The sequence below is a fragment of the Camelus bactrianus genome, chromosome 11 (genome assembly GCF_048773025.1).
Source record: "Camelus bactrianus isolate YW-2024 breed Bactrian camel chromosome 11, ASM4877302v1, whole genome shotgun sequence".
NCBI lineage: Eukaryota > Metazoa > Chordata > Mammalia > Artiodactyla > Camelidae > Camelus > Camelus bactrianus.
In genome coordinates, this window is record NC_133549.1 from 47522563 (window position 1) to 47535402 (window position 12840).

General features: G+C 36.1%; 1 protein-coding gene across 2 annotated transcripts in view; it reads right to left on the reverse strand.

Moving 5' to 3' along the window:
• Positions 1 to 12840, reverse strand: part of MARCHF5 (membrane associated ring-CH-type finger 5) — a 42515-nt gene that overhangs the window by 2949 nt on the left and 26726 nt on the right. For both annotated transcript variants that reach the window (XM_010971220.3, XM_045507457.2), the window contains 3 exons: positions 6786 to 6916; positions 1007 to 1190; positions 717 to 883 (listed from right to left, as the gene is read on the reverse strand). In XM_010971220.3, coding sequence (XP_010969522.2) covers positions 717 to 883; positions 1007 to 1190; positions 6786 to 6916 — 482 coding nt within the window. The remainder of the gene's footprint in view (positions 1 to 716; positions 884 to 1006; positions 1191 to 6785; positions 6917 to 12840) is intronic.

Below are 12840 nucleotides of genomic sequence, written 5' to 3' on the forward strand. Positions count from 1 at the left end.
TAAATCACAAAAGACACAGGCATTGATACTAATTCTGCAAATGAAACAGTTCTCTTTTCTACTAGGGAGAAAGGGAGAGAACACTAGTACTACAGGTAACAGAGGTCAGAGATGCTTTTGAGTATCTCTGAGTAATCTTTCCACTTAGCTCTACATCCATTCTCATAGTAGAGAGAATGCCCAGGCACTATTTTGCAGGCTGCCACCAGAGGGAAAAGTGGGAATAATAATGGCATCAAATAACAAGAGGGCTTACTATGTGCTAGTACTTCAAATGAATTATCTCATTTAATTCTCACAATAATCATGAGGTAGCTACCATGACTATCTCCACTCTACAGACATAAAGAAGTCAAGAAATTTTATTTAGGTTTCTCAGCAAGGCAATGTCTGTGACAGCATTTGAACTAAGCCATGTGACTGCAGAGCAGAAGCTCTTCACCATAATCTTGTTGGCAAGAGGGGTGGGCGTGATGATTCATGCATATTCCAGGAGGGAAGTCACCCACGGTGCAGTTCCCGCAGGCCGAACCACTGCAGTGGGTCCTCTCCTGCTTAGTGCTAGTGGATGACCGCGGGGATCAAACAGAGTTTAAGGCACAGGAGCCACAGAATGAATATTTTATATAGTCCCATTGGGTTTTTCTTTAAACAAATATACAGTTTGTTCTCTTTTGTATAGTCACTTGAAAAAAGTAATATTAAAGCCATCTTACCAAGATTGTCCTTTGTAAATTAGAGTTAACGCTACTGAACATTAGTTTACCAACTATTGTCGCAATAGTAGGAAAGACAAGGGCTCCACACAAAATTCGGGTGGCAGAGACATGATCTGCTAAAGGATTAGCCTCAGCTGGAATTCGAGGAACAGGACAGCCAATCCCTAGAGAAAAAAATGCAAGGTGATAGTGCTAATAAGTCAATAACTAAAATATCTTTGCATGCTAGGATTCGCACACAATTATTAATTTGGTATGCTCATTACACCCACAATTCAGGGTCTTACCTGGAAATATACTGTTCAAAATTTGTAGTTTATTTGAGTATTTGCGCCATAGTCTAAGCACATAGTCTTCCCAGCGAATCATCTTGCCTAATATCAGCATGACAGGGATAGTAGGAAGTCCAATTAAAAGAAATAAAGGATCAGCTCTCTCCATAACATCCAGACCTTCTTTATGGCCTACAACCTGTAAAACAAATGGGATTTGCTAGAATCATTTCCTTATCTAATGAAGGGCTGCATGCTTGAGCACAATTCACTTTAGAGGAAATGCTAAATTTCAAAAGAACATTGAAATTAAAAGTTTTAAGAATAAGCTGGAAAGCTATCAGTCCTAATTTATTTATAAGAAATGTCTCTCATTCAAGGCGGAAAAAAGCTCCCAAGCTGTTTTATGTTACACTGGAATAAAAGCTTTAAAACTCACATTGGTTACGTTTCAATAGAGGCGAGAGGACTTCCGGTTCTTGCTTCCATTCCTCTCGCTTAATTTGGTTAGACTGGACTATAATTCTAGGTCCCAGGTGTCTTCCAGCAGAGCATGATGTCCTGCTTTTCCTACTAGGATGTAAGCATAGCCAGCCAAGGGGCAGGACTGGCCTTTAGGAGATGGCCCGAAAGCTTATTTCTCTTTGGCTCTTTCTCCTTACTCAGTGGTGTCTGGGATAGAGTGTGATTTCTCTAGCTGATTAAATGCCTGATCTACAGACCTAACTCTCTTAAAATGCAGTTCCAAGGTCTAGATTTGAGGGACTGCAATAGGGGCCCAGTTTTGGCTACAGTAGGTTCCAGTCACTTTTTCTAATCCAGGAACCCTAGGGTGCTGTACCCATGGAGTCATGAAACTAAACAGCCCTTCCCCTCTCATCTGGATCTTGGGGTTATTTCTCAATTGGTTTCGATCCCAGAGGGCAAGAAGCAAACTCATGAAAAAGTAAGTGGGATTTTTTCAAAAACGAGATGCCCTTTATTAAAATGTAGAATTTTTTAGGTGGACTTGAAGGAGAAGTGAAATAAGGAAGCTGAGCATGGTCAGTGCAAAGTGAAATTCTAGACAACAGACTTGATCCAGGTAAAAATATTTTATAAAAGTATGTGGGTGCTTGAAAAATTTCAGCTAGGGATACAGCCTGGAGTTTTGTACTAATTTATCATTACCAAGGGGACTAAGCCTCTTCCAAATGGTCAAAAACCATGATATTGGTATCTGAAATTCTTCTGTGTCTTCAGGTAGAAACTTAGTAACTTCACCTCTTACATGTGAAGGGTGAACACTTTGAGCTGCCCTAAAGTAAAACAGTCTGGTTCACTATATTTCATAAACACATATCCCACACTGGGGCCAAAAGTAGATTAGCCCAGAGACTGTCTTTACCGTTAATGCTTTCCCCATGACATTTTATTTTTTTTTAGTATCATTTTACTATTTACAATATGATCACTTTAAAGTTGTAAATGTGATTAAATGTGATTTGAATACTCCCAAAGTGCTAGCAAATAAATTCAGAAATCTGAAAAATTCCTTTGTTGGGTTATGTTTTCTTTTTGGAATTTAGGGTTTTAAAGGCCCCTGTTGCAGCTAAAGTGGAGAGAAATGCTTTGTGCTCAAGCTGAGGATGACCATACGCATGTACTTGCATGCACTCATTCAACTAAATACTGATTATGCGGCACATACAGGCCTAGGTGTTGGGAATTAAATGGTGAGCTAAAAAGATGTCTTTCGGAGGTGAGAGATAATAAATCAGCAAGTGTGTAAATATAAATATTAAGGAACTAGTGTAATGTAACATCTGTAATGTTACACCACCTGCTACTACAGTCAGACTGAAGGGTAATAAATGACATCTGAATTAAGCAACGGGGCTGATTTAACTTTGGTCAATAAAAAACCAGCAAACGTTGTGTACAATCATGTACATTCTGGTTTTCTGTCCCAAGACTTTAAAAATAGGTTATTTTTAAGACTTCAGTTTTGAGATGAGATTCAGGAACTACAGAATGTCTTGTTCAAGAATCTGTTATATATAAAATAAAGGCCTATGGAATTGTAGGTTTAGAGAAAGGTTTGTTTGTTTTTCTGCTTAAGAGCTAAAAGCTAGATCTCCTTAGCTAGGCCTGCAGTTCATTGATGCTGGAAGGCTAAGAGTTTTAATTAAGGCCTGATTTTTTTAAAGCACTGCCTATAGAACCCTACTTTTAAATGGGAGGCTGGAACAGTGATGAAATAATAGGTTTTCTTACAGAATGAAGGATAATTCAGTGTAATATAATTAAGAATGGACAATGCTTATGAGGGTTGTCTTTATACTACATGTGGAAGTGAAACTAGGCTGGATATTAAGGTTCCATTGTTCCAGGATAAAATGTTCCAGCTGTCTTTGGGACCAGGTTTTACTTAATAAGCCCTAGATTTAGGGACAAGAGTCCTAATGCTTCTTCCTTACTGTGTGGAACTAGACATGTAAGCTCTCTGAGTCTGTAAACTAGGAATAATTGACAGTATCTATGTCATAAGATTGCTCCAAGAATTACACGCATCAGTGCTTGAAAAGCGTTCAGTCTGGTGTCGGGAAAAAAAAAAGGTTAACTATCATGTTGTCTTTTCAACAGAAATTTAAGTGGAAGGGTCCATTCAATTTCTTTACAACAAACAGGGATTGAACCTAAGACTGGTTCATGAAGAAATAAATGGGAGTAAATGGGAAAATAGTGATCTAATTCCTTAACCTGATTTACTTGAACAAAGTCATCAGAGAACAAAAAGGAAAACAAAATAGTCAAGTGTTAAAAAGAAAACCCTAAATACTGCTGATGGCATATGGGGCACAATTGCTATGAAATATACTCAGAAAGGTAAAAAGTCTTCCCAACACTCTCAAATCATACAACAGTACCTACTTATTGTCACAACTAATCTCTCATTTCTGCGCTAAAAAAACCTTTTCAAGTGAGACAGTACATGTAAAGGTTATTTCTAAATGGTAACACATAATATATATATAATATATATTATCATAATTTTAGATCTTCCTTTCTGTCACCATTAACATGTTCATTTTTTTTTGTCTCCTTGCTCATATCATTTCTTCCTCTCTACCAATCCAAATTATTTCCTTTAAGGGGCAGTTCAATACTTACTGTTTTCATAACTTCAAATGATCTTTCACTTTTACTGAATTAAAGTACTGTTAATGTAGTCTTCTGCATTCTCTTCATATTTTTTACATAACCTTGTAACTGTTCTCCAGCTGTTCACTTAGGTTAGACTAGATTCCTTAAGGCTGGGGATCAGGGCTTTCAATTTGTTTTGTATTTTACACAGACCCCAGTTCAGTGCTAACTTTTTGAATGAATCATACCAATATGCTTCAAAATGCCAAAATACAACTGGTAGCCCTTCTTAGGGGATACAAACTATATTCGTTAATTGGCTCTTGTTGTTGAAGTGTCTCATTAATTATCAAAATTCTTTTTAAGACTCAGCTAGCCTAAAATCCTTTCCTTAAAAAGAGCCATCCCACTTCTTATGGTCCATTAGGTCTTAAAGAGTAGTCACTCAATCTCAGAGGGACTTAGTTTCCTCATCTGCAAAAATATACTTCTGTATAATGTATTTATTTGAATGTTAAATAATGTATAAGCTGCTCTCTGTTTTCAGGTCTCTGTTAGTCCCAGTGAATGGTCCTGAACTTCCTTGATCTAATGATACACTGATACTTGTTACTGGAATTTAGCAAATTACTTACTGCAGAGCATATAATCAGTCAAAGAAACCTGTTACTACCTGATAGAACCAGTCATATTAAAAAAAAAATCAGTATTTATGAAAGCCTTTTCAAGTTAGTATCTGTGTGTATGCTATACAGGGAATACATACGTATATCATAGTCTCTACTTTTAAGAAAATTATGCTGTAATAGGAAAAGTAAGGCCTGAATACAACAAAAATTAAATAATTTAGGTAATCTATATAAGAAATAGCACTTGGTCAACAAAGGATTAACTGCCATTTGAGAAATAAAAACATCATAAACGTAGAGGAAAGAAGAAATCACATTGGGCAGGAGTTGCCTGGTACATTTCATGGAGGAACAGTGGTGAACTAAGCCTGGAAGGAGGGTTTCTATTAGGAGGAGTAGAGAGAGGACTGGAAGGACAGGTATTAGGCAGGGAGGGTGGCATAAGCCAAAGGACAGAGGTAAAAAACCTAAACAACATAAGGATAGGTTGGAGGAGACAGCCCAATAGGCCTCAAAGTAGAATGAAGTACGATTGTGGAGGACCCTGCATAGCAAATCAGGTTAAGGAAATGGAATTTTTTTTAAGTCAGTGGTTCTCAATCTTTATCCACTACCCTTATGACAAATGATTTGTGATTCATTCCAGTGACTGTATCCAGACTTCTGGGGTGTCATCAACATTTTATGAAGAAGTCTTGCAACATTCTGTCTCACCATGATTATTAACAGAGCAACCAGAAAGGCTGCTCACTATCAACCTGGCAAACAGGTTATGTGCAATTTCTAGAATATGACATATAATTCCTTCGAACCCTTTTTCTTTCATGTACTATTTTTGGTAGAGAAAAGCAAGTTATATCATCTACAAACCTAAGTGTGTTAACTATTACTGAGTTTGCTATGAAACACTTAACCAACCTAGGTGTTGCTTTTGAAAAAAATTATTTAAGCAGAGTATGAGATAGTAAGCTTGAAGTAAGATGTTGAAGTAATTATTACTTTAGGAAGATTCATTTGGAAGGATGGACTGATAGAAGAAAATGACATTAAAGAAAACAAGAGGCTCCTTTAACCATTGAGGCATGAAGGGGAACTGACAATAATTCAGGCTGTGGAAACAAAGCCAAAATGGAAATTGTTTGGACTTGGTCAGTGGACTAGATATAAGGCTATGAAGTAGAAAGTATTAAAGGTAATCGTAAGAATGTAGGATATAAATCGAGTAGATGGGAACATTGTACGAATCAAAGATATAGAGAAACTGGGGAATAAATATGGGTTTCAAACTGAGGAAAAGACAAGTTTGATTTCAGCAATATTCAGTGTGAAGTCGCAAGAGGTCATTTAAGGAGAAGGGCCAATCTGTCCTCATAGGATTGGATTTGGGAAAAGATTAGGGTGAAAGACATAGATCTGAACACAAAACGCAGTTATGATAGCTGAAAATATTTTAGGAAGAAGTATAAAAAAAGAGACAAGAGTCAAGGGCCTGGGACTAATCTTGAAATTTAAGTCTCTCCAATCTTCAGCAACAGTTATTGACTATAGCATTGTTTCATAATAGCAAAAACACTAGAAGTAAACAACGATCTATTCAATAAGAGACTGGCAAATAAACTGCTGAAAATCTATACAAAGAATGCAGATTTCTCCATACTTAACACAAAAAAGATCTCCAAAGTTCTTGCTGTTTTAGAAAAAAGAGGGGTTCATCTCAAACGTATTTCCTTTTGAGGGTAAAATGTATTATTGTGTGTGTGAGAGGATATTGTTTTTTCTTACATATGCACAAAGAAAGTTTAGAAGAATATATTTGAAACTAGTAACAGTGGCTACCTGGGGAGAAGGGGAACCTGGGCAAATGAAGGAGAGGAGTAAGAAAACTCATCCCTAGATTTTTTTTTTTATATATTTTCTTATTTCTCAGCCATGAGAATGTTATTACTTGTTCAAAATAATTTTTAAAACTCCTAACAAAAATCTACTTAACTGATCTTCGTATCAAAAGTAACATCGTCAAACAGAGTAAAATAGTGAACCTGCATCACTGTCACTGCTCCATAAGTCACAGCTGTCCAATAGATAGAGCCAACCATTATTCCTGCTGCAGCAAATGGACAGGCTTTTGAGATCAGTCTGTCTGCAAGATCCAAGACGTAAACAACTGGACCTATAATACAAAGAAAATGAGTTAAAATTTTAACAAAAGACAGATTAAAAAAAAAACCTCGTTGAATATTTTTCACAGATCTAAAATATTTTTAAGAAGTTGGATGTTCTCATGCTTCAGGAATAACTGTTGTAATGGAAATCTAGATTTGAACCGATTTAGAATTGCTCAGTCATTTGCATCGATAGCTAAGCTTTACTTCCTAAATTCTAGGAAAGAGCCTCTTCAAATTTTTATCTTTATCAGTAAATCCTCAAACACAGCTGCTTTATAAAAAGGAAAATAGTTCTTACTTTTCTCTCTTAATCACACTAGCTACTGCAGAATGTCATGGCCATTTCAGCTTGCTCTTCCCAAAAATTCCTGGTCACAATGAGATTCTCTAGTACTTGGTAAGAGTATCACTTCTTTGACTTCACTCATTACTTCCTTGTTAGTGTGTGAAGGTAAGCGAGGCCATTTTTTTGTAGTTACACTAAGTCAGTCTATCTTACTTTGATTTTTGATATGCTATACTTAGTTGAGCATTATTCTCTAACAAACTTCTTTCAGTGATCATGCCAGTTTTTATGTCATTCTAACAGCTGTATGTACCAATTAAGCCTCTATTATTATATGCTTACTAAGTGAAATTTGGTTACTACCCCCCTCTGGTAGTTATTTGGAACAGCTACATGTGGAGGAATTCTAATAACTGCCATTAAGCTCAATATAATTTAGCTCCAAATTTTTTCAGACTAGTGGAAAGGTCTCAGGCCTGAATTAGAGCAAGCCCTAAAGAACTGAATATTTAAGTTTAACTAAAGGAACATGAAAGTTTGACTTAGTAATCATCATATTTGTTGAATGCCCTCTACATACAATTACTTAAGATATTTTCTTAAAATGTCTAAGAATTATTACCTGCCTCTGGGGGCTTACAATCTACAGGAGGATACTGTAAACAAAATTTTATTTCCATTGTACAATTTATTTCCATTGTACAAAAAATTAACATATCAATATATGATAAAATCATTAAAAGAACAAGCATCCATCTATGGAGCCCTGGTCAGTACTTCCCCTGATTGCCGGAGCCAGTAATATCACTAGTCACTGTATAAAGAGACCACACTGTGAAGAAGGAAGAACATTAGGAGAGACATCAAACAGACCTATGATTTAAATTTAGCATATTTACTTACTACTGGTAAAATTTAACTTACATAATAACATTTAAAATTACGACAAGGTATCTTTTGGGACCAAAGAGATAAAGTAAGCCTAGTTCAGTGCATACTGACTCCACATTGTCTAGTAACACTCAGCAATTCTTGACTACTTCCATGATAGCAGGTGTTGTGCCACACATTATATGCACCATTATTTAATCTCATAATGTAGGGTTTAATCCTTAAAATACACAAATTGGCTGGGTTATGTTTGTAACTCGCTCAGAAGGCACAATAAAAAGATTTCAGTGAGTCACCAAAGATCCCTCAAATGCTGGTACTAAAAGTTAAAGACCATAGTTATATATAAAACCTCAAAACTTCAGCTTTCATATTCTCTACTGATAATTCTTTAATCAGAAAATTTAAGCCACAAGAAACTACAGACTCTTTACAGCGCATGTATCCACCTACCAACACCACACCTACCTGAAGTCAGTCCCTTCACTTACATACCAGATCCCACCCCCTCACCAACTCAGTTACAGCACCTCTACTCTCCTACATCATTTCCCCCCTACCCTCTACTGGATTATTTCCATCAAATAAGCATGTCATTATTTCTTCTATCTTAAAAAAACAAACAAAAACTCTTTTCATGATCCTTCTTCTTTCACTGTTCCATTTCTTTGTGCTCTTTACAACAAAATCATTCAAAAGACTTATCTGTTTTTACCCTCCTTCAATCCTCTCTTGAACCCACTCCACCAAAACTACTCACCAAGTTCACTAACAACCTACACATAGCTAAATCCAATGGGCTAATCCCAGCCCTTCTCTTATTTGGCCTATCAGCAACATTTGACACAGATGTTCCCCGCTTCTTCCCAGTATATGGTTTTTCATTGCATTTCCAGGATATCATCACCTCTTGGTTTTCTTCCCATCTCACCACTCACTCACTTCTCAGTCTCCTCTGCTGGTTTCTCCTCTTTTTGACCTCAGAGAGGCCCACCTTGTCAACTTCTACCTCATCACACTCCCTTTTTGATTACTCTGCTCTTTTTCTTTTCCCCAAAGCACTTATCACCTAACATATTCTAATTTACTTATTAATTAGTAACAGAATTACTTATTAATTCTATTTTCACCTACTAGAATAGGGGTTGAGAAACTATGACCCATGGGCTAAATCCAGCTGGCTGGCTGTTTTTGTAAACAAAGTTTTATTGGAACATGGCCACATGCAAAGCCTGAAATACAGTTAACCCTTGAACAACATAGGTTTGAACTTATATTTTGGATTTTTCAATAGTAAATACTATAGTATCATACAATCCACTGTTGACTGAACCCACGGGTGAAACCGCAGATACAGAGGACCAACTGTAAGTTATACATAGATTTTCAATTGCGCAGAGGGTTGGCACCCCTAGTTCCCCGTGCAGTTCAAGGGTCAATTGTATTTACTATTTGTTTTTTTACATGAAAAGTTTGCTGACTTCTGAATTAGAACATAAGCTCCAAAGGGGCAATAACCTTTTTATTTTGTTTATTGATGAATCCCAAAATCCTATCTCTTAAAATTTTTTTGAATTCTCTTCTGAGGTACTAATTTAAAACCATGATATTAAAATTTCCAGGTCTTCCTTTTTCATTATTCTATATGAAACCCAAGTTATAAGACTATTTTTCTACCCAGTCAGAATCAGAATTTATTAGGAGAGAAGATATTTTGCATACTTTCAATTTACCTTCTCCCCACCACCTTTTCAAAAGGATGCTTAGAAAGATCTACTGATGGAGTGAATCAATGTAATTCCTAAAAAAAAAAAAAGTAATAGGTCATTTAAATGAAAACAGTTCCTAAAAAGTAATCCATCACAACCAACTTTATCTATTATGAATACGGACAAAATAGAGATGTTTGAATTGTCTGTTGTTTAAAGATCTCAAAAGGTTCCAACCTAATAAGCTCAATTTTCAATTTTCTTCCTCAGTCAATGGGTATGAATTCTTTTTATACAAGTGAAAACAAACAAATCCTCATACTTCCTTCTGGAAATTTTTTATTCATCCCTTGGGTCATATGCAACAGATGTGCTGGATTAAATAAAGAACTGGCTGCGTTTTATAATCTCTAATTCCAGTTTTTCTGACAAAATTCTGTCCAGGCTTTTGTCTTAAGTTTATTTTGCCTAAACCTCTCAAGGCTCTTCCAGATAGACTAGTCCAAGATTAGTTTAATATTTAAAAGGAAGGATATATGCCTACTGGTAAATATACCATTAGAATTATAAACTGCACCCAGAGGAAGTCTTTCTCAGAAGCAAAGATTACCCAGGCAAGCTATTTGATGAGTAAGCACAATCACTGAAATCCTCTGGATGTCAGTCCCTCAATCATACTTCTCCTATTTTTTCCTATTAGGAAGCTTATCATGTGCTACTATCCCATGATTTGGGGGTCATAAAAGGAAAATAGCAACAGTCACTAGATTCTTCTTATTGTCAGATTACAGGAAATGAGGAAGGCAAATAGTCTATCCCTTGAAGACCTCAATTCTAATGGGGAGGAAGAAGTATGAATAAATAAGCCTCACAAGTTAAAACTATAAGGGCATAAAAAAGTTTCAGTATTTTAAAAAGACACTATTGAATTTTAATGCCTCAGTGGGCTTAATCACTTATGTTTTCAATAGTACTGTATTTACACAATGAGTGGAAATGGAAGCTTTGTGTAAATACAAGTTTTGAAAATTCAGTAAAATAAAGGGCATTAGGGAAACCTGCAATTGAAAAGAAATCTATCGTAATTTTTTTTTGCACAATAAAGATTTTGTGAAGAAGATAACTACACCCTAACATTTTGGGTAAATTCAAATATTCACATTTCAGATTTGAATGGCATCGAACAGTGAGTTGAGAACTATTAGGGAAACTCCTAAGTCCACATCCACTGAAAGAGAAGTAATCAGTTTTATCTGGCAAACACTATAAAAGTTGATTTGCTATGGTTGTGATTTAAACTCAAGTCTATGCATGCAAGGTATTAAAGGCACATCTTAGAAGACAAGAAATTAATAACTGAAGGGGCAGGTAATAGTGTTCAAAATCTGCTGGTACTGCTTGCAATAATACCAGAATTCCCAAGACCTTTCTTGGTGATAGAAAAATATTCTCAAAAACACCTCTGACCAATTCTTGAGAAATAATTTCTAAACGCTGACAGAGTGCTAAAGTTTCAACATAAAACATAATTGAATGCTTCACAAGATAACCTTGTATAAGTTCCCAAGAAGGTAACAGCTCCCATGAACTCCAAGGTTTCTGTTAAGTGGCCAAATTTATAAAAGAGATTTAACAAACAAAACAGACTGGTTGCAGAAGTACTCAAGTTTCCAGGTTTTATTGGTTTGCTTTTGCTTTGCACAGAACCAGCTTTGACCCAGACCCAACTCAAATGCCAACTTGCTAAGCCAAAACATCAACCACACTTTCAGATTCAGAACCATCCAAAATTGCAGATTTTGGAAGCCACCAAGGGTCTAACAATATAGTTCTAAACTTCTTTCCTTGCTCCAAGTCTTCTTTTTATTGCATACTATTTCTGGAATGTCCTGTCCCTACTTTGATTAAGTCTGTATGAAAACCCAACTTCCTAATGAAAATTGATAGTGCTTAATTGCTCTACCCCACCCTGTTCATGTCCCACGAGACTTCCTTTACATACTGTTGCACAAAATGCACTTACCCCTTTGCTTGTGCATAATGTTAGTACTTTATGTTCTTGTTCAATGTTTGTTCAGTTGTCTCAATATCCTTTATGTCTGTCCATGTCAGCATCATCTTAGATTGAAAACTCCCAGGGGGCAGGGGCCATGTCTGTTTAACTCGTTTTGTACAGTGCCTAGGATAGAACCATGTACAGATAGGTGCTTAAAAAATGCTATTTTAATGATGATTGGCCTCACTCTCAGGGACTCTCTAAGCTACAGCTACCTCAGCACATGGCACCTGGCAGTATATCAGGGCACTTTGGCCTTAAAATATAATGGCACAGGACCTTGCTACAGCACTCTGTGGCAAGTATTTGACTTAATCTGTTGTTAGAAAAACTTTAAAAATTAATTATATGGTCCCAAGTCAACAAATGTGTATTTTATTGAAGACATGAAATAATATCACAACCACCAATTCAATTAAAAGTATGTGGGAACTATGATGGGATACTAAAGTTTTCGCTTTTAACTCTTCAGCATTCACCACTATTTTAAACACGAAGACTCCAGAGGCTAGGTGTAAGAGCCTCAGACAAGCAAATGTAAGTGTCATCTTTAATTGCTCTGCTTGTAGGTTGAGATTTTTACCATTTTTTATGTAAAAGCAAACATCCTGCAAACTCAGGCTATAGGTTACTTTGCTTAATAATAAGTTATTAGATTGTAAACAGAAGAAAGGATATGTTCTCGGACAATTTTTTTCTTTAACCGAACTAGTAATAATTGGCCAAAAACCCCTCAAAACAAAACAAAACAGCACTGACGAATAAAGGATCCAGAGTCAAAGCAGATGAGTACCGTGTCTCTGCATACAGTGTATTACCATGAATATTAACTAAAGATCATCACGTAGTTGTTTATTATTACAGTTTGTGCCAAAGGAAAGCTTAAACTTATCCTCGTTAGAACAAACAGCCCATAGAATACATGAGGGCTATAAGGTCAACCACTAAGTACTTATTAAGCACCCATTGTACATATAGCATTTTACT